Here is a 21,817-nt window from a genome sequence, read left to right as displayed (position 1 = left end):
ATGTCAACAGCCTGCTACAATGGTTCAGAACAACAGGTTGCATTTATTCACCTATCACTGCACCCTCAACAACAATAAACTCATCCACCCAGATGAGGTTTCCTCTTCAATTCCAATTTTTCTTTGCCACAGTCACCACTGGCCTGCTCATTAGGGGCAAAATTTTATATATGTATATATATATATATATATATATATATATATATATATATATATATATATATATATATATATATATATAGCGTTATACAAATAAAAGTATAAAATTGATTTTAATGTACATAGTGTACCATACATGCAATAGGTATTTTTAAATGAAAGAGCAAATTAGGACTAAATGTGGAATGCAATGTTCAAAAAGCACATAACACACTTATGACCAAGTGTCAGTAAACTTTTGGCAATATTGTGTAAATAATACATGGCAGGATATTTAAACAGCTACATGATACAGAACCCAGTTTAGTTAAAATTTCTGCTAATGAAAATATTATTAAGAGTATTAATTATATTAAAATGTACTAGGAGCCCCTTTTAATCGGTTGTTTTACTTATTTTGGATAGTTTCCGCTAATGAATTCTATTGTATTAAGCTAGGAACATTTTTGAGAGTTTATATTTTGTCTTAAAGAACCAATGTTCTACTTTTTTTTTATCACACCTTCCATCATTATATGACTGCATTTACTGTTCTTTTATCAGCCTGAGCACCCTTTGAGCTACAGGACAGAGGGAAAGTGCAAGCAACTTGATATGAATTATATACAATATAAATACTATTTGTCTATTCAATTTATAACTTCATGGAAATACAAGAGCTTTCTTTGTGAAAAAGAAGCTTACAATATGGCTGTTTGTGAAATTATTTACGAGTCCACCAGTCCAGTCCAATTTTAACAGTCCACCTCAATTAAACTGAATGAACGCTTAGTTGTTCTTCTGAATGGCTGTATTTGTGTGTGTGTGTGTGTGTGTGTGTGTGTGTGTGTGTGTGTGTGTGTGTGTGTGTGTGTGTGTGTGTGTGTGTGTGTGTGTGTGCTCGTGTGTGTGTGTGTGTGTGTGTGTGTGTGTGTGTGTGTGTGTGTGTGTGTGTGTGCTCGTGTGCTCGTGTGTGTGTGCTCATGTGCGTGTGTGTGGGTCATTTAGGTGGGGAATAGTTCTAAAAATGTGCTTTTTTTCTGGCCTCTTACTTTGCATACCCTTCCAGACATTACAACCCTTACTATAAATCCTCTCAGGGTCAATAGAAATGCTCTTATCGGTTGCAGGAAACACCACCCAGCAGCTCTAGCCTGGGAATGTCGGGCTTAAAATATATCAGATCAGTTGGATATGCTCGGTTTTCAGTGTTGCCTCTCAGTGTAAATTAAAAGACACCAGACCACGAAGGAAATGTGAACAGTAGGACCATGACATGAGGTGATAGAAAGAAAACTGTGTAATATTTGTTCTTGACTGGCCATGCACACAGTTTTATGTTCAACAGTCCAATCGTACATACATGCACGTCCACTAGGGGACATTATGTTCACTGAGTGTGAGCCGCTGAGACGTCTGTTGCAATATGGATGGAAGGGGGAGGGAAAAGTTGGGTGGTGCTCCTTATTCGGTAAGAAGAGATCACATGGGTCCCGAGCGGTAAGGGAGCGAGGAAGAGAACTTAAAACTTGTGTGACGAAACCTATAACGATGTGTTTGTAAGTATGGAAGAAAGAGCTGGCTAGGAAGAGTCAGAAACACAGACAGGGTTGTTTACAAAGACACAAGAAGCGCATGTTTTTAGGAAAAATGCCCACTAACTTCACAGTGGTGCCAGTGGAGGATTGTAATTCTTCAGGTTCCAACTATGATTGTAACAACCCTGATGGAGAGAGACGAGAACTTTTACGTGGACCTTCCCCAGGTACGATTGATTCTGAAAACCCAGCTTATGTTAAAGAGATCAGCACTTCACATTGAGTTTTTGACTCTACTGACTTTTCCATTCTGTGGATTTCTGTTGATATTTTTTGTTATGACAAAGCCTCACAAAACACGTGGAGCGTTGGTGTGTTTGTGCCTCATAAATAAGTAGTGTTTTTTTAAGTAGTGAACTTCTCTTTTCAGCTTTCCCGTTTTAATCCTTATGACTCTTGATCTTTTCATATTGTTCTCTCTCTTTCTATGGTCTGTTGGGAACTACTTATAACCGCACATTACTACACACAAATGAATATAAACCTAATCCTAGGATAAATTGTGCATTAAAGGTGAAGTTTGGTTTAAACTGGAACAGGAGCTTAAATAGACTTCAGGGTTTTTCTTTTGGGTTAAAATACATACTCTAAAGTAATTATTTTCTGCTGGTTGTAATTATGTAATTAAATATGTGTAATTGCTTTGTATGGTGTTACAAATTGCATTTGTACTGTTGTATACATTTTAACAGCCAAACAACTGAACCAAGTGTAATCATGTTAAACACCTGGGAAGCTACAAACCTTTTAAAGTTAAACTTTAATATATTGTTTTGTGTTGAGAAATGTTTTTAGAATAATTACTATGTAGTGAATTGAATTGAAACGGTGTGTTAGTAAGAGTGAGGGATGTAAGAATATAGACTGGTTGGCACATCCTGGGTTTAAAGGGTTAAAATATTTTGGTTTATTTAGTCAGTTTTTCCACTTGTTTACTCCCTGTAATCTGCTGGAGCTAAAAGTAGCTATTAAGATTTTACGATTACAGAAATAGCAGACACGTATTAATGGGTCACAAACTATCACAGGTAGTTTGTTGCTTAAAAACACTCCACAAATACAGTTTAAAGATTTTTTAATAGCTATTGTAATAGTTAAACAGTGGTTCACTTAATATTATTGTACGTTTGTACTTATTTCTCATGATAAGTAGAAAGAGTATTTAAATATTTTTATCAACAGTGTGTAATCATTGTTTGCCCTTGTGGTTAACATTCTAGGTATTTTTAAGATCTTTTCCAGGGAATTTTTTTCATTTATAAGTAACTTTATATTGTAAATTCTTTTTAAAGTTTGTGTTTCTTTATTGTGGATATACAGCAGGGTTAATGAAATAGCCATTTTACAATCATCATTATCATTCTTTGAATTTCATAAAATAAAAAATAATGTAAGTGATTTGTGATAAATGTCTGAGCGTGAAAAGTATTGTAGTTATAAGGATTTCAATTTAGTTTTTCTGAAGAAGTGACAACATGTTGGGACCTATGCAGAACACACCCATCAGAAGTGACGCAGTACTCTTGCAATCTTTTGGATTTCTTTTTATTGTATTTTTTTTTACCATTGTCCTTGGTTCAATGGCCTATAAAAAAAGTGATGGTTTGTCAAGTGGCTTTAAACAAACAATGCCTGCGTTTCAGCAAACAATGGCTGTAGGCAGCACACCTAAAAAGGCAGACTGTAATATGTGAATGGTGAAGCTTTCAGCAAGCTTTGTTTCCATGTACTTTGTTCCAAGCGTGAGAAATGTCTGCTAAGGTATAAGTGTGAACTGGATGAGTATGCAAACAATTAACATTAAGATGCACATTGCCATTAATATGCAGGCTGTGACAGAGCATAAGTTGACAAAAGTATACACTTTCGATTGAAATACAGATGCATTTATTTCTCACCAATGGGAGAAATATCAAATTTGTAGGTCCTGATAATATCAAATTTATTGCTCATCATATTAAATTTTAACTTGAAAAAAAGTGGTCAATGAACAAATGTCAGTGCAACAATTTCTATGACATTGGTCGCAAAAAAATTCAACAATTTCAAAACTAAATTAGAAGGTCATTCTGAGAAAAAAGATGTAAAGGAATGCAATAACATTGTTCTTCTGGGCACAGATTTTTGTTGACAGGCTTTGTTCACAAAAGCCTGGAGACACAAACCAAGAAAAATGTTGGAATGCTATGATGAAAGCTTCGTCATCTGTGATGTGCAACAAATCTGCAAATCCAGTCATGCACGAGGACTGGAGCTAATTTACCCATCCTACTCATCATGATGATTTCATAGGATTTCACAAGTGTACAGAAAGTGTTTTTTTAAAGTATGTGAATGTGAAGCTGAAAAAAAAATTAGTAAGCTATGTTTTGTAGTAAATAACAAATTAGTTGCACTATTATTTAGCACTTTAGACACAGAAATTATATGAATTGTATTGTGTTAGTACACCATACTGATACAGTGTTACACATTGCTCAGTACCACATAACTAAATCACTACAGAAATTATTCACAGTACTACTGTATATAATGCATACTTGCATCTTATATACTACATGAAACATGTAACCCTGGAGAGAAAGCTCTTTAAAAAAAAAAAAACCCAGAAACGTTAAATAGGTAGATATTAATTGGCTGATAAGAAAACAAAGTGACTGTCAAGTCAAGTCAAGAAGCCTTTATTGTCATTTCAACCTATAGCTGACACAGTACACAGTGAAGTAAAACAATGTTACTCCAGAACCCTGTTGCTACATAAACAACATAAAGCTACAAAACAAAAAACACAGGGCTAAGGACTAGTATGTGTCCTCGCCACATATTAATGAACAGGGCGAGGTGAAAATGTCAGACTTTGAATATGGCAGGACTTTGTAAAGATTAAACCAAATATTTGATTTATTATTATTTCTTATTACTATATTGCTCTCATTTACATTTTAAGATCTGCATTGCCTTTCACTTGAGGTAGTGGAAAATAATTTGTAGCTGATCCTTTAAATCTTTATCACATAATAAGTGTAAGTATAAGGATAAGTAATGATTCAGTGTTTATACAAAACATGTTGAGGCACTAATCTTCTGACGTTATGTTTCACTTCATTCCTCAGTCAAAACAAACATGTCTATCTTTTCCTTTTTCCGGCTCTATTTTTAAGTTGGCCAAGGACCAAATCTTATGAACTGTACTTAAATATGCCTGTAGTTTGCTTTCAATTCAACTAAAGATGCATTGCTTTCTTTCATTTGCTTATTTGGCACAGAGAGATAACAGAGAATTCCAATAAACTATAAGGTGAGAATATAAAATCCAACAGTCTAAAGGGCAATTACAAGACTTGGAATTAAAGAGTTAAATGCAGTAAAGAAGAATAGGCAGCAACATAAGACAGAAAATAAGATGAGATGAAGGCTAGCCCTCTGCCAACTAAAGCACATGGTTAGAGTGCACTGTCTCAGTTAGAGTGCACTGTCTTGGTCAGCCTTATGAGCTTTCATTTTGTTGACTGGAAGCCTGTATTTCTTAATGCTTGTCTCAGCACAGAGGGCTGTTCAGATAATTTTTGCAGTGATACTTCAGCTCTGAGCTACAGTGCAGTACGGTACAGAGCAGTGCTACGGGAATGGGAGTACCTCGGACAAGAGGGGACTGTTTAAAGTAACTGGTTGGCTTTTAAGGAATTAAAACTGTTCCAAAAGATCACAAGATTTGTCTGAACACTGGACACTTCTTGACATGGATTACAGGGAAGAGTTAAGATCAAAACAATTAGGTGAGTTGCAACCAAGAGACAACTTCAGACTCCACATCTGGATCAATGCATATTATACAACTGTGCATTTTTATAAATACATGTTATTTTAATACGCTGTCTTCGTTTCTCCGGTAGATATTATATATCTAAAGCGTTTTGCCTTCACTCATACACAGGTGCCGTATGCAGCTTACACCTGTGTTGTGATGGATTATGTGGATATTAATAGTTGTCTTAGTCATGCAGTGACATATATAGTCCACTATAATGTTAAAACCTGTGCTAGTGTTACGAGTATGATTTTATTTAGTTTTTTAAAGTTAGGAATCCAAACACCAAAAATTATAAAATCTAAATACATATTTTAAATCTATATACTATTCCTTTCGTAATAATATGATAATAAGTTTAAACTTTATTTGTATAACATCTTGAATCACAGGAGCATTCTGAATGAAACATTAACTAATTTAGCTTATTGCTTACTATTATTTGGACTTAAATGTTAAACATGCATGATAATAGATGGCAGGATAGTGGGCTTTTTCTGTAGCCTTTTGAGGAGCATTATGGACAAATATCAAAAACAAGCCAGTGTATTTTATAAGCAGTTAATGACACCGATATTTTGTGTTGCTAAAACGGAATAATTAACTGGCGTTCAAAGTATTGTGTCGTTTCTTGTCAGGTGGTGAGCAAGGTCCAACTGGGATTTGTCATTTACTACACTTTCTCCCGTATTCAGCACATACACCCTTCCTCATACCGATCTTTTTTACATTGGTAGAAAAACCTGTTTGCTGTCTATGCATAGGTTTTCTGTTTGCTGTCTATACATAGGTTTTTTATATTGTACACTGAGTAGAACATATGAAGATGCCAGGTGGTTATCCCTCTATTATTTTTTTTAGAGTTGAGTTGTACACACACTCTCATTGTTATATCGTCAAAGAGATTACGGAGGTCATACCATAAAATAGATATTTTACGGTTACTGTAAAACAAAGAGTATATTTTCACTCAATTAATCATACAGAATTGATGTTATGTCATTGCTTGCACAGTACAACATATGATGATTTGTTGCTCTGCAATAATGTGGATAGTGTCTGACCATGTCTTGATTATGAGTTTAAGAATCAGGGATCATGAACATATCAATCTTTCTGAAAATGAATAATAATACAACCTAATAACAGACAATAATGAGCATTTACACTATTTTCTGGCATGGTTTATCAATGATATAATGGTTGTTATGCACACAACCATAGTTAATAAGACAATATTGGTGTTAGAATAAATTATGTATGTCTTAACAGGTGATGAAACCCCTGGAGAGGACAGTCCCTTCCTTACTGTTCCTGACCTTGACAGGAGCTGTGATGGGAAAAACATGGCACTCTTTGAGGTACAGTTCAATATCCATAAAGATCCTATGAAACACACAAAGTGCTAACTAATGTAGATTCAAATTTTTTAGTGTTTTTAGATATAATTCAACAAAATCTTTTGTCACACACAGGAAGAAATGGACAGTACCCCAATGGTGTCGGCCCTCCTCAACAAGCTGGCCAATTATACCAACCTGACCCAGGGGGTTGTTGATCATGAAAAAGCTGAGAGTGACGATGGAACTAAGAGGGTCACTGTCAGGGTCAGTTGCATACCTAATTTATGACATGCTGATAATTTCCTACTAATAACCACCATAAACTTTGGTGGTAAATAGTGGTTATTTAGATTAATAGTTAATGGTAGTTTAATTAAATAAAAAAAAAAAACCTTTGTAATACTTTAAAAATTTAAGTCTTATTATTATTATTTTATTAAATATATATACAGTATATATTATATAAATTTTTAGCCAAATCAACTTAATTATTTCTTGAAGGTTGGCATGACTCACTGCAGAATATTGAACAATAGCAGCCCCCCAATGTTTCATTCACAAAACAAAAATATCCATATAGCCGAGCATTTGGAGTTTGACTTTCTGTATCCTTGTGTTCTCAGGGTCCTCATATGGGCACATTTATTGGTGTGTACCTTCCCTGTGTGCAAAACATCTTGGGTGTGGTTCTGTTTCTGCGCCTCACCTGGATCGTGGGCACAGCTGGAATTTTAGGATCTTTTGCCATCGTATGCATGTGTTGTGCCTGTGTGAGTAAACCCAAATATCAAAGACACCTCTATCTATTTCTCGCAAATTTCTGCTTTAAATCATTTTGAATTTTTCTCATAAACCTTCTATGATTCATTTAAAAAAATTCAATAATTGTTGCTGTTATGCCCTACAGACTTTACTGACAGCAATATCTATGAGTGCCATTGCAACTAATGGAATGGTGCCAGGTATGACAGGCAACCAGAAATTTTACTGACATTTTTCAAATTTTGCTACATTTTAATTTAACATTTTTGAATAGATTAGCAAAATTTTTTAGGTGTCCTATTTCTTTTTCAGCTGGTGGCTCATATTACATGATTTCTAGGGCATTGGGTCCAGAGTTTGGAGGTGCTGTTGGTTTATGCTTTTACCTGGGTACAACCTTTGCTGGATCCATGTACATTCTGGGCACCATGGAAATTTTTTTGGTGGGTACTTCTTTAGCTGCTTCTGTAGCAAAACCACAGACTTACATATATTTGTGTGTTGACAATTTTTGGTGTTTTAACATGCAATGTTGCAATGTTAAATGTTAAATTTTATTTTTAAAAAATTTTATTACAATGGAAGTCCCTGTGATTTAAATGTTACTGCTGAAAATATATTATATTAGGAAGACATGTATGAATTTTAACCTATATTATATCTTGCTGACTACTTTCAATGCAGAATGTCTGTAGCCAGGCAGAATTGAGAATTTAAGGTGGAGGTGATAGTTTAGTGGTTAAGGTGTTCGTTTTCGAAGGTTGTGAGTTCAAATCCCAGCAACACCAAGTTGCCACTTCTGGCCCCCTGAGCAAGGCCCTTAACTCCATATCTGCTCAGTTGTATGAATGTGATAATTGTAAGTCACTCTGGATAAGGGCGTCTGCTGTATGCCATAAATGTAAATACAATATTGCTACATTGAATGGCCAGATATACCACGTTTATCTTGCCCTTAATTGAAGCTTCTTGGGTAGATAAAGTTTATGTAAGGTATAAAGCAAGCTGCTATAGAAAAGTCGTCATCAACGAAGTGCAATGTTTATTTTTTTTAACCATTTTTTCTAAAGTGCTTAATTATTCTTGTAACACATCAATTTACCAAATATTAAACATATTGTTTATTAAAGAACAGCACACTGGGCTTTTTTTTTATCCAATTATAGTATATAGCAGATTCATTTCATAAATGTTAATTAACATCTTGTTTCTCTATTTGTTAAAAAATATATTCTCAATCTGACACTACACAGTACATGTGTTATCTTCTTATCTTTTCTGTCTCTTCTATAGATGTACATTGTGCCAACTGGAGCTTTGTTTAATGAGCAGCTAAATAACATGCGGGTGTATGGAACATGCTGCTTGGCCCTCATGACTCTAGTCGTGTTTGTTGGAGTGAGATATGTGAATAAACTGGCACTGGTCTTTCTTTCCTGTGTAATTCTGTCCATCCTGGCCATCTATGCTGGAGTCATCAGGACTGTCATAAGCCCTCCAGATTTCCAGTGAGTACACCATAGACTCATACTTCTTGTCATTGACTTTAATGTAAAAACATATAACATAAGGAATAAATTATGCTGAGTTAATATCAGATAATTACAAATACTCTAGAATATGTACACAGTATGTAAATGTTTGCATAATGCAAGACTATATAAGACAACTGGTGATATATTATTAGTGTTTGTTTACATTGTTAGTCAGACTGGTTTATCAGTCCAGTGGCTCAAATAATATTTTAAATGCGGCCAAAAACAGATTCGTATTTTTATTTAACAAGAGCGATTATCTTGTCTCAAAATCAATATTACCTTTAGACTGTATTTTCTATGTATTTACAAAAAAACTTACACATTACAAATAATTCTTGTAGAAACCATCAATTCATCAAACCATCAATCTCTAATTCATTACAAATGTAAAAAAGTATGAACTTTATATTTCTAACAATGCAGTTTACAGTTCATTAAATATGTTTGATACTGTCCGTATTTGTTTGTTTTTGTCCAATTATACCATTTTAAATATTAAAGGACTGTTATTATTATTAATAGAATCTGTATGCTGGGTAACCGCACATTAAAAAACATCGAATTTGACAAATGCATGAAGACAGAAGTGATCAACAACATAACCTACACAACAGACCTATGGAGGCTGTTCTGTAAATCACCTTTCCTCAATGCAACATGTGATGAATACTTCACCCAGAACAACTTAACAGAGGTCAAGGGCATTCCAGGCCTTTTAAGTGGAGTTATTACAGGTGACAATACACATACAATAATTTAGTATGGTGGCTGGTATTATACTAATTATACATATTTTTTTAAATGTTCATCATTCAATGTATTTTTGCCTTCCAGATAACCTATGGGGAGAATATGGCTCCGATAGGATGCCAGTAGAGAAGAAGAACCAGGTGTCGGCACCAGACTATGGAAGTGTATCAGAGGAATCCAAAGATGACTTGCCATATGTCTACAATGACATCACCACTTTCTTCACCATGATGGTGGGCATCTACTTTCCCTCAGTCACAGGTGAGACAGCAGAGGCCCATATTTGATGTAACTATTGCAATTCATGTATTATTAATATTACTCTGTATGTGACATTGTAAAATGTAAAAATTAAACCTAAACTGCGAACTAGGAAGCAAAAAATTGCTAAAATGTTTAAACCATGTGCTTTGTTGTGCTCTTCAATAATATTATGATCCAAAACATATTCTGCCAATAAAGGACAAATGTATCATTTTAAATGAACATTTAATTATTAATTGAAATGCATTTGTAAATAACCTCTAAAGATTAACAATGTCTAGTTTGACTATCTAAAGATAATTTTCAATAAGAATTCCTGTAATTCTATAACTCTGAAGACATTTAAAGAATATATCTAAAGAATCTGATTTGTGTTGTCTAAATGTGATGTTATAAAAGTGACCTAAACATTGAAAAATAAGAAGGCTATTTGCTATATATAAGATGTAATGCACATTAGGCATTTATCAAGTTAACAGTAATGTTTTTTAGGACCCAGTAGAGCTCATGATTCATGCCTCCTTGTGAGTAATAAACCGTTCTTTAAGCCACGCAATGCTTATTTCATTTTTTTGTAGGGATCATGGCAGGATCAAACCGGTCTGGAGATCTGAAGGATGCTCAGAGGTCTATTCCTTTTGGCACCATAATGGCTATTATTACCACTTCCATCATCTGTATCTTTCCAGAGTTTCAGTTTGCCTATCATGTCAGAGTCAGTTTAGAGTCAAGGGTCTCTTTGCATATAAGTAAATACAGAAAAAAACTCTTTAAATGGCACTTTATAATGTTAAATAAAACCTTAATGGCAGCATTTAGACATTTCTTGTGTGGTTTTGTTTGGGGCCTGCATGGAGGGAGTGTTGTTGAGAGATAAGTAAGTACTATATTGTATCTGAATTGTTAAAGCGGCACTACACTATTTTGCAAGATTGCTACCTTTTACTAGTTGATTAAAGCATTGTTTAAAAAAGTAAAAAACTGTAAAGCACTCCCTGGACTTCATGGAATTACAGAAAACAATCATGTCATGTCTGAACAGGTTTGGACTCTCTGTGAAAGGAAGCCCTGTGATAGGCACACTGGCTTGGCCTTCACCTTGGGTGATTGTGATTGGCTCCTTCTTTTCTTGCTGTGGTGCAGGATTACAGAGTCTGACTGGTGCCCCCAGGATTCTGCATGCCATTGCGCATGATGGAATCATTCCCTTTCTACAGGTTACCTTTGTGTTTTTTGTTTTTTTAGATCTATATGCGTGTTTGTTTTACCAGTCCACTCAGATTAACCTAAATATAAATTTCCATGGATGTTTAAACATGTGGGTTTATTTATAAATGACAAATCTTTTAAAATAGTTCTTCACCTCCTTGCTAAATTTCACAATATTTAATAGAAATGTTTCACTGTAACCCACCATTATAAAGTGTATTATATGTAAACTGCTAAATGTATTCACTTTTATTTGCGCTACAATTGCAATCCACATAATTTGCTGTATTATAAATTTATTAGTCATTAAAAAAAACATTTTACATTTCAAGATCCATTAATAGTACCATTAATTACATTTACTGTTGCCTAGGTTTTTTTTTTTTTTTTTTTTTTTTACCAAGTCCTAATAATGTTCGTAATACTGTATTTTATATTATTTTTTAAATATTATCTTAAAATTATCTTGTAAAAAAATATAATTATTTAAATATTTAAATATTTCTATAATATAATATAATTTAATATAATATAATATTCTTTATATAGAATGAATCCTTTTAATGTGCAATCTTTTATTATAATTTATATACATTTTATTTTATTTTATTTATAGATATTATGCATGTAAAAAGGCCAAACACTCAGTTAAAAATTTTTTGTAATTGTAGGAAATAGGTCACCTCACCTCACTGATTTGGCAATCCTAGCTGAGAACACACAGTTCATTTCAAGTATTTACATTATACACGTGCAGTGCTATAAATTCATAATAAATCATGATTAAAATGGGTGTGTCCTTCTCTATCCTGTAGGTATTTGGTCACAGTAAATCCAATGGTGAGCCAACCTGGGCATTGCTTCTAACTGCAGGAATCTGTGAAATTGGTATTCTTATTGCTTCTGTGGATGCTGTTGCTCCAATCCTTTCAATGTAAGTATGCATTTTGGATGTTACCTGCGCACTTCCCTCTCCCATGGTACCCAAAAAACAACGGATACTGACAAAGATGCCTACTTGGGGGATTGTGTCTTTTAAACATTAAAAATAGCAATTTGTGGAGATTGACCTGATTTTAAAAGCAAAAGGTTATATAATAAAATGAATAAACATGGACTGGTCCTGGGGAGCTCTTTCTTCCTTTTTAGGAATTTAGAAAGAAAAAATCTTTAGATTGGGGTTATCAGAAATTTTGCCTTAGGTACATATATTTTTATAGTTTATTAACTGATTTTGCAGCAACAATATATTATACATAAATTTACTGAGATTTGTTGAGTGAAGAAAAAAATCAATCTCAATATGCCCACTGAACTTTCATGTTCAACTAATGTACATGATTTGCAGAAAGTGTATTTGCTGGTGTTAAATTTTAATTAAACAGAATAAATAACCTAAACATATATTTTATGAAATAAATTATAAATTCAGTTTATCATGCATGCTTTTTGTGTTGTAGGTTTTTCCTGATGTGCTACCTTTTTGTAAATTTGGCCTGTGCTGTCCAAACACTTCTACGCACCCCGAATTGGAGGCCACGATTTAAATTCTATCACTGGTATGTTATTGAAGAGAAATCTGTGCAATCATAGAAAAGAAATGAAGGAAGGAACATGCTTGTTTTGCCATTTGCTGTAATTCTTTTGCCTTATTTGTGTAATTCATGAACACATACATGTGTTAATTGTAATGTCGAAACCATTCAAAACTAAATAATTGTTAATAATAATAACAATAATTTTGATTTGGTTGTGCAATATCTTTTCAAACTTTACTTATTATATTTGTACTGCAAACATAACTCTTTATCCTTATATTGACTGTTGTAATGTTAAAATAATAGCTATGGCAAAAATTATATTAGAATAGTCAGGACACAGTCCAACTACAGTAATGTCACAGCCTTAGTTAGTGAATGTTTTGCTTCTTTAGTCTAGCAGCATATTAGGATTTATGTTGTTTTGTTGACACGTTTAAATAATATAAAACAAATCTGCCTGTAATCCCATAGGAGTCTTTCGGTCCTGGGCATGACTCTTTGTCTCACGCTTATGTTTGTTTCATCCTGGTATTACGCCCTGGTGACCATGATGATTGCAGGATGTATATATAAATACATTGAATACAGAGGGTGAGTCACTTTCCTTTTCAACATTTACTGCAACAAGAGGCAGTTCTTTCCTTCATGGTAATTATGCTTCTAAAACCATATAGGGCAGAGAAGGAGTGGGGCGATGGAATCAGAGGACTGTCCCTAAACGCTGCACGCTATGCTCTTATCAAGTTAGAAGAAACACCACCACATACCAAGAACTGGAGGTAAGTATAGACATAAAAGGCTGTTATGTAGCAGACAAACAACCAAAAGTACAGGTTTCCTGGTTTTATTAAAGGCAAAGTAGCAACCAAAAAAAGGCTAGAAAAAATTAAAGACAATGCTAGGTAAAAAAAATTATGAGGGGATTGATAAAAAGGAAAAAAAACAATGAAAGCAGGCTATTGTGAAAGCACAACGCAGGACAGAGAGATAACAAAGGCTTACTAGTTTTACAGATACAATGCTTGTAATTCTACACAAAGTTACACTGAGTGATTTAAAAGCAGTCCAGACCATTTTTAGTAAAGCATATGGCCCAAGATGGGTTGTTGGGTGTTGTAGGGATGGGTGTAACAAAGACATTATTCAAACATTGTATTCAATATTAAATGCATGTAAAAATTTTGGTGTATTTTAGGCCACAGCTCCTGGTGTTACTGAATCTTGACTCTGAAATGGCGGTGAAGCACCCACGGCTGCTCTCATTCACATCTCAGCTGAAGGCTGGGAAAGGCTTGACCATTGTGTCTTCAGTGCTGCAGGGAACCTATATGGCTCGAAGTGTTGAGGCCAAACATGCAGCGAAAGTAAGAAGAAATAAACACTACAAGCTCTTCAACTCTAAGTAAATTATATTGTTAGAATTGCAAGCATGAAATATGGCAATTAAATGCACTAAACGGGTTTAGTTTTCACAGAAATATTTGTATGCAATTTCAGCAATAAAAATGTTAGTTTGTATAATAACGGAAACAAATTAAATTAGAAATTACAAAAAACTGCCTTATTTTCTCTTGTATATTTAGTATTGCTCTTTAATAATGAAAAAGTACTTCTAATCCAATTAATCGATGGAATTATCGGTAGAATACTCAATTACTAAAATAATCTATAGCTGCAGCCTTAATGAGTAGCTGTTATATCATATTTAATGAATAGACACTAATAACGGTCCCTCACATTTCTTTTTTACAGAATGTCAAGGCATCTATGTCTGAAGAGAAAACAAAGGGCTTCTGTCATGTTGTGGTTTGCTCTAATTTGAGAGATGGTTTCTCCAACTTGATCCAGTCAGCTGGGCTGGGAGGCATGAAGCACAATTCTGTATTGATGTCATGGCCGATCAACTGGAGACAGGCTGAGGATTCAACCTCCTGGAAAAACTTTATCGGTATGTGCATGATTAAATTTTTTAGTTAAGTCAGGTGCTATTAAAATATTATTTATTTATGTAAATTTGTGCTTTAGTGATACACTGTTAAATAAGGATGGATTGTACAGGGAAAGCCACGGGAAAATAGCTTGCCTGCATTACCGGTGCTACGCTCTTTCCAGTAGGCTGTAGTCCCTTGCTCTCTGGCTACTTTTCCGTGGCCCACCTTGTATATGTTGGCGTGTATTGTGTTTGGGAAAGCTGATTTTTATTTCTCTCTAGTTTGCCTGCTTCAAAACATATTAAATGTAAAAAAAAACAATTTTAATTGCACAGGGCGCCAAAACACTCTTTAAAAAAATCACACTAAAACTAAATTTTATTAAACATAAATATATAAAAAAAAAAAAACAGAAATATTATTCCAGAATAAATCAATTTAAACTTTAAATAACTTAAAATATTTTGCTCTCCATAAAAAAATATCTCCTGTCAAAATTATACAAGTTATAAATATGAACATGCTGCGAAAAAACCCTAAAAAAATCTATAAAAACTGTGCTTTTAAGTAAACATTAAAATACAACAAATCAAAACAATCAGATTTATTTGCTCTTATGCCATTTAAAAAAAATAAACATCTCACACATCATGCAGCTCTTCAGAAACTCTCCCTCAGTAAATAACCGGCTGATGTGGCTCTGATTTCTCCTCTGCTTTCACACCAGCTTCACTTTGTGATTTTGCTCTGGTGAAAAACGTCTGCTGAAATGTCAGATTCTTCTTTAACTCTTCTACTTTTTGTATCTTCTGCTCTGCATTCAGGTTTTTTAGCTTCTACTGGTGTGTTGTCTCGTAGTTCCGTCTTAGATTTAATTCCTTAATTACAGCCACATTCGCTGCACAAATAAGGGTTTACCGGCAGTGTCAGTAAACATCTACTCAGAATTCACTTTTCTCTTGGCCATTGTGAGGGGCTTCACAATAACTTTACAATAGGGTTAAATAAAACCACAAAAGCTCGACTTGATTGACGCTGGAATGTTCCCAGGTTCGGTAAGGCAGCTGAAGCGCTGCATTATGGGATCCGTAGTTTGTGTTATCAGCTCTTCATATCACATTAATAACAATAATAATAGATCTATATAAAATCATCTCACGGGCCAGATATAATTGTACTTTGGGCCAGATGTGGCTCGCAGGCCTTGAGTTTGACACATATGTTTTAAAGCATATTCAAATTTGAAAGCATTTGACTAATTTTAACTCTTTTTGCCACAGAGACAGTGAGAGAGACGACTGCTGCACACCAGGCCCTGCTTGTGGCAAAGAACATTGACTTTTTTCCGAGCAACACAGAGCGCCTGGCTGAGGGCACCATTGATGTGTGGTGGATTGTCCATGATGGAGGCCTTCTCATGCTGCTTCCATTTCTGCTTCGCCAGCACAAGGTACAAGGTTGAGAAATGCTTATGGACATTTTGAATCATGAATGATTTTCATACTCACACTGCTGCTTTCTTTAGGTGTGGAAAAAATGTAAGATGCGCATCTTTACTGTGGCACAGCTCGATGACAACAGCATTCAGATGAAGAAGGATCTGCAGATTTTTATGTATCAGCTGCGCCTGAATGCTGAAGTGGAGGTGGTGGAGATGGTGAGACATTGGTGTATTATATATCCTTCCATAAAAAGTTTCTTATTTAAAAGAAAGTATCGACCTATATGCAAATGAATACTGTTTGCTATGAAAAAGACATAAAAAAATAAATAAATAAAAAACCTGAGGCCTAATCAGTTATGCATGTGCATGTTCAAAGCATCATCATCACTATATTTTCCATTTACATAGCACCTTGTTTACATAGCACCTTTGTAGATACCATATACATTTAAAATTCAGATAACTTTAAATATTTTTTTTTTTTTATAAAAAAGGTTGTAAAATATAACATACAATAACATTATATCAAATAGTAGAGATAAAAGATAGTATAATAATATAAATTCTTAATAAATATACAGACAAACATGCATGTGCAAAAATACACATATAATCAGAAATCAAGCTTCAGTGCAGCAGTAAAGATAAGGCAATAATAATAGCTAGTTAATGTGGAAAAATGTTCCAGTGATAGATGGAGACTGATAAAAGTTCCAGATGTCGAAGCGTATAAAAACAAATAGCTGCTTCACCATACGCCAACACAGTTTTACTTCCATACAGTATATATATTTTCTTAAACAAACCACCTTCAAACACTGTAAGTAATACTTTTTGTTGCTATTAACTACAAATAAGCTTCGTTGACTGTTTAAGAAGAGAGGATCTTTACTATATTTACCAGTTCAATCATTAACAGGACAAAATACAGTTTATCTGATTTATTTCTAAAGCAGCATGCTTTATATAAACACGGAATAAAAGACAACACTGTGCTGTTAATCATTTGTGTCTTGAAAAAACCCTGCTGGTTAATACTTTTTCATGATCATTTGTGGGATGCTGGGTGTGATTTTTTTCTTTATCTTTGTTATTTAGCATGAGAGTGACATCTCGGCCTTTACTTATGAGAGGACCTTAGTGATGGAGCAGCGTTCTCAAATGCTGAAACAGATACAGCTGTCCAAAACTGAGAGGGAAAGAGAGGTATTAACAGCATGATAATGTGGTTTCTAACACTGACAGATGGCTAAGATGGCAGAGGCTATTATTGTATTCTATAATGTATAATGTATACTTTATTAAATGTAGATGAAATTGTTGCATCATAAAAAGGGCACACTGCTTAATTCTATTCAACGAACTATACATTTATTGTGGGAAGCTGATTAGTAATTACAGTATTATTAAAAATAAAACATTTAAGCTTATGTTTTATAAATGTTAAATACATTTTTTGGTCATTTTTACCCAAATTAGTAGGTGTGTTACTTTTAGATAGAGCAGAGACGTGGGAATCGCTTTTTTGTTGTAGATTGCAAAATGTTAAAACCATATTCCATTGTATTGCATCTACTGTCCTGCTACAAATAATGCCTTATTGAACTTGTACAGTGAAAATACTTGTACTTTACAGATTATATTAATGATTATATCACATTCGGATATAAACAGGACATTTTCCTGTTAGCAAGTATGATAAGAAGAATGTTTTATGTTTTGCATTTATAGGGATGATCAAATGTACCAAAACATGTCACCGTTCCATTTATGGCTTACTTGTGTTCTGTGGTTGTTGTCAGATTCAAAGCATTTCAGATGAATCCAGGAGCTCCGTTAAAAGAAAGAACAAACCAAAGGGCCCGACTCCTAACACTTTACAAGTGCCTGGCGTTGAAGACCTGGAGCATGAGGTATTCTCTCTGTTTCTTTTACTTACCTGTTCCAGTCTAAGAGGACAATTTGTTCTGTATATCTTAGACAACAATGTTAGCGAAATTATGTTCTGTTCCATTGTATCTTCTTTTTGGAGTATTTTGCGGCTTATGTTGGGGTGCTTTTGTCTTTTTTCCAGGTATTTTATTATATAAACTTGGCTATTCCTTCACCTATATTGTAACTGTTACACATTAAATTATATTATTCATTATGGTGGCCTAAAGCTCAGTGAAAACACTATTAAATAGAAACACTTCTGCAGTACACAGAATATTTTTCCATTCCCACCTGTTATAGTAAGGCTTGTCTTTTTCTGTGCGAATTTTATAGGCTCACATTTTTCATGAAAGGAATTCTAAGTGCCATGGTGGCCAGCAAGAAAGAAACAGCCCAGACACTCATCAGGTCCACATGACTTGGACTAAAGAGAAATATGCTGCTGAGAGGCATCGACAACGTGAGGCTGGAGCAGGCATACGAGACTTCTTTAACATGAAGCCGTGAGTACTATGCAAACTGACATGAGAATACAACGGCAAACATAACTTTAGCTATATATCGAGTATTTTACAGAAGCATTTTTGAATGCAACATTTAAATTATATTGCTTTATATCATAAAAATTCTAAAACTTTTTTTTACATTTCTTGTTTCATCTTTTTCAGAGAGTGGGAACATCTGTAAGTCATATTTAATTCTGTTTAAGATAATCTCTGGTTAAAAAATGCTTATACTTTATGTTCTGTTCCTAGTCATTATGACTGTGTTCTTATTACAGTTTTCTAAAGGTTAAGCAAAAGCAACAAGTTTTTTTTCTAAAAAAGTAGGGACAGACTGCCTGTATAATTGTGGCAGTTCTAAGCTCAGTGGAGAAAAAGGTTAGCAGGTTTCTTATCTGTTAGAGAAAAACACTGAGCGGTTATGGAAACAGAACCAGCATGTGGGTGCAAGCTGACATGGTTTGCTCAGCAGTTGTGAGTGTTCAGTTAGCATGATATAAAAGGTTACAAGTTATAAAAAATGTTTGGTAAATGTCTGTATGGTTTTTATTTAACAGAAGCCATTCCAATGTCAGAAGAATGCACACCGCAGTCAAACTGAATGAAGCTGTGGTCAACAAATCCCAGGATGCCCATCTTGTCTTACTGAATATGCCTGGACCACCTAAAAACAAGGGTGGTGATGAGAACTGTATCCTTTTTCAATTCATAGCTTAATATTCAGGTTTAGTATTGATTAGCTGATAGGCTATAAATAACAGTAGATTCTAACAGCTTTAGAAAAGCTGTGCCTAATGGTTTAGAGTTTCAGTCACTAAAAAATATAATTTTTTAGATATTGTGTGTGCAATCAATTACAGCCACAAGATCTTATATTAAGGTAATAACATAGGTTGGGATGTAAGCTATTTTTTAATGCTCCAAATTCACTATTTTGAGATAATATTCTTTTTTTTTTTTTTTTTTTTTTGCTTCTGTAACCTTGTTTTTATTTAACTCCAAATTACGGACAAATAGCGTCTTTCTGAAAGATCACACCTCAAACACGTTTATTTATTTATTTTTATTAAAAACTTGCTGCTTTTGGAGCTTTTCAACTTGTGAGATCCAGTTGTGCCAATTCTCACAATGAGAAGCTCAAAAGCTCTTCCTGCATGGTCACTGAAATGACAATCATGTGTAGAGTGAATATCAGACACGCTGACGCTTTCGAAACCTGTTACAAAAAATGTGTCTGGAGATGGTGGAGATGAGCGCAATCTATTCTCAATTGCTACTATTTTCTCACAATTGGGCCGTTTCTTCCCGTGGGCTCACCACCTGCAGGAGGGACCGTAAGGGACGGTGCTGTGAGGATTGGGCAGCGGTCGAAGGCGGGGGCCTGCTTAGACTGCTGACCCCGTGACCCGAATTACGGATAAGCGGGAGAAAATGAATGAATGGGCCGTTTTTTTGACGCGATTTCTACTTTACTTTTCGCAATCTGCCTGGATTTTTTATAAACATTTTCATATAAAGATATTAATTCAGTTGGATTAATGGGTTAATGAAAAATGTCGAAGTGAATAATTGCATGTATTGTAATTAATGCTCTGTGGCTGTTAGAAACATTTCATCCTTGACAGGAATCGCTCAGACATGGAATTTTTGGAGGTGTTAATGGAAGGTTTGGATCGGGTTCTGCTAGTTCGAGGTGGAGGAAGAGAAGTCATCACCATCTACTCATAGTTCACAATGAAAATGAGTAGTACTCAGGGAATGTTAAACATCAATATTTTAACTACAACTGGAAAATCAGTTAGACCTATTCAGAAAAGCTTCATTTGGTCAAACCTGTTCTTAATTCTGTCTTAAGAAGCAATTATTGCTATTTTTATAGTACAAATAATAGAATTACAGATTAAATACACATATGCCATTTAAGTATATATATTTCTGATGCACAATATGATAGCAAGGATGTGTTCACATCTGACACATAAAACACTATTTACCAAAGGTTTTATTGGGCACCAAAATGAAGATTTCACATCATCTCCAAAGATTTCCCTGAAAACAGAATATGACATAATTAGCAAAATAATAAGTATAACATATTAACAAAAGCCTTTTCTGGTAATACCGAACAATAGCAAAACCCTACATCTGTATGGAAGTGAAACTAAATATTGATATTATATATTAAAATCTGTTATATTACATTTAATTTTTATATTATAGATGATGTTATGTTATATTAACGTTGTTGTCACTGTTTTTTTTTATTTTTTTTTATTATTTTTTTTTTTTATAATATGCTGCTATTGTAATAGGAAAGTGTTTCTTCCTATTGACTATCGAAGGGTGTCATTTCCGAACAAGAAGACTTTTATTATGCAATTCATTTATGTAAATCCCAGAATTTCAAAAAAAGGAGTTGTGGAAGTTCTTGTGGAAAAAGATGAGATGAGACTGATATTATAGCAAACACCTCATTAGCGTAGATAAATATGTATATAGAGACACTTGTACAGAAATGTGTACATAGATAGGATGTCTTGATTTTCTTACAAATGGCCTTTGAGTATTTTTGTCTATTCTTAGTCAAACAGTGCAATGTGGTAGCATGCAGTTTAAAGTTAGTATGTTTGTGAAAATTTGCATTTTTGTGTTTATTGCATTGTCTATTATGTTAAATGTCTATGTTAGTAAACCTCCAGGCTTGGAATCTTTTTGTTTAATGGATTGGTTTTACTTCCACACTAAAGGTAAACATAAGCAGGTGATTTTTTTATTAAACAATTTATTCTTCCAATAAATTCACTGGATTGAACCACTTGTTTTTTTCTATTGTCTACATTCTCTTTTTAATTATTTTAGCATTTAAAGCCACAACATAGTCCAGTTTTATATCTGTAAAAATATGGTGTTTACACTGTAGCTACAACTGATGAAAAGATGGGCAAAAAAAAAGGTAACGAAGCGAAAAAGAAGAGTGCAGCAGGAAGGGGAAAAAAATTAGGCAAAGAAACTCACAATAATCAGAAGAAAATGGTATGAGAGGAAAAGAAGGA

At 34.1% G+C, this 21,817-nt stretch overlaps 1 protein-coding gene across 3 annotated transcripts; it reads left to right on the top strand.

Annotated features, from left to right (window-relative positions):
- Positions 1–1,552: 1,552 nt before the first annotated feature.
- On the top strand, positions 1,553–21,573 carry LOC310729889 (solute carrier family 12 member 7-like). Of its 3 annotated transcripts, none has more exons than XM_083548482.1 (26): positions 1,621–1,903; positions 6,817–6,905; positions 7,020–7,151; positions 7,511–7,657; positions 7,795–7,849; positions 7,962–8,092; positions 8,943–9,157; positions 9,710–9,921; positions 10,022–10,198; positions 10,780–10,878; positions 11,021–11,078; positions 11,244–11,418; positions 12,226–12,344; positions 12,871–12,969; positions 13,423–13,542; positions 13,626–13,730; positions 14,147–14,315; positions 14,704–14,899; positions 16,163–16,332; positions 16,408–16,539; positions 17,425–17,532; positions 18,129–18,239; positions 18,595–18,764; positions 18,930–18,944; positions 19,322–19,455; positions 20,401–20,635. In XM_083548482.1, exons 1-26 carry the CDS (start codon positions 1,774–1,776, stop codon positions 20,490–20,492), a joined length of 3,360 nt encoding a protein of 1,119 aa, XP_083404608.1. In that variant the 5' UTR covers positions 1,621–1,773; the 3' UTR covers positions 20,493–20,635. The 3 variants fall into 3 exon arrangements, with proteins under 3 accessions (XP_083404609.1, XP_083404608.1, XP_083404610.1); XM_083548484.1 differs by lacking the exon at positions 1,621–1,903 and adding an exon at positions 5,373–5,512; XM_083548483.1 differs by lacking the exon at positions 18,930–18,944 and having other exon boundaries at positions 1,553–1,903; positions 20,401–21,573.
- The last annotated feature ends 244 nt before the right edge of the window (positions 21,574–21,817 follow it).

This window comes from Silurus aristotelis, assembly GCF_946808225.1.
Source record: "Silurus aristotelis genome assembly, chromosome: 8".
Classification (NCBI taxonomy): Eukaryota; Metazoa; Chordata; class Actinopteri; order Siluriformes; family Siluridae; genus Silurus; species Silurus aristotelis.
The sequence above is the reverse complement of the archived record's forward strand: the minus strand, read 5'-3'. Positions and strand labels throughout refer to the sequence as shown.

What these genes read in the sequence shown, in the direction of transcription:
- LOC310729889 (XM_083548482.1), top strand. Translation starts at nt 1,774, where the DNA reads ATGTTTTTAGGAAAAATGCCCACTAACTTCACAGTGGTGCCAGTGGAG. An exon ending in AACTAATGGAATGGTGCCAG is followed by an intron (nt 7,850 to 7,961) that starts GTATGACAGGCA and finishes TTTCTTTTTCAG; the next exon opens with CTGGTGGCTCATATTACATG. An exon ending in CTCCTGGAAAAACTTTATCG is followed by an intron (nt 14,900 to 16,162) that starts GTATGTGCATGA and finishes TTTTTGCCACAG; the next exon opens with AGACAGTGAGAGAGACGACT.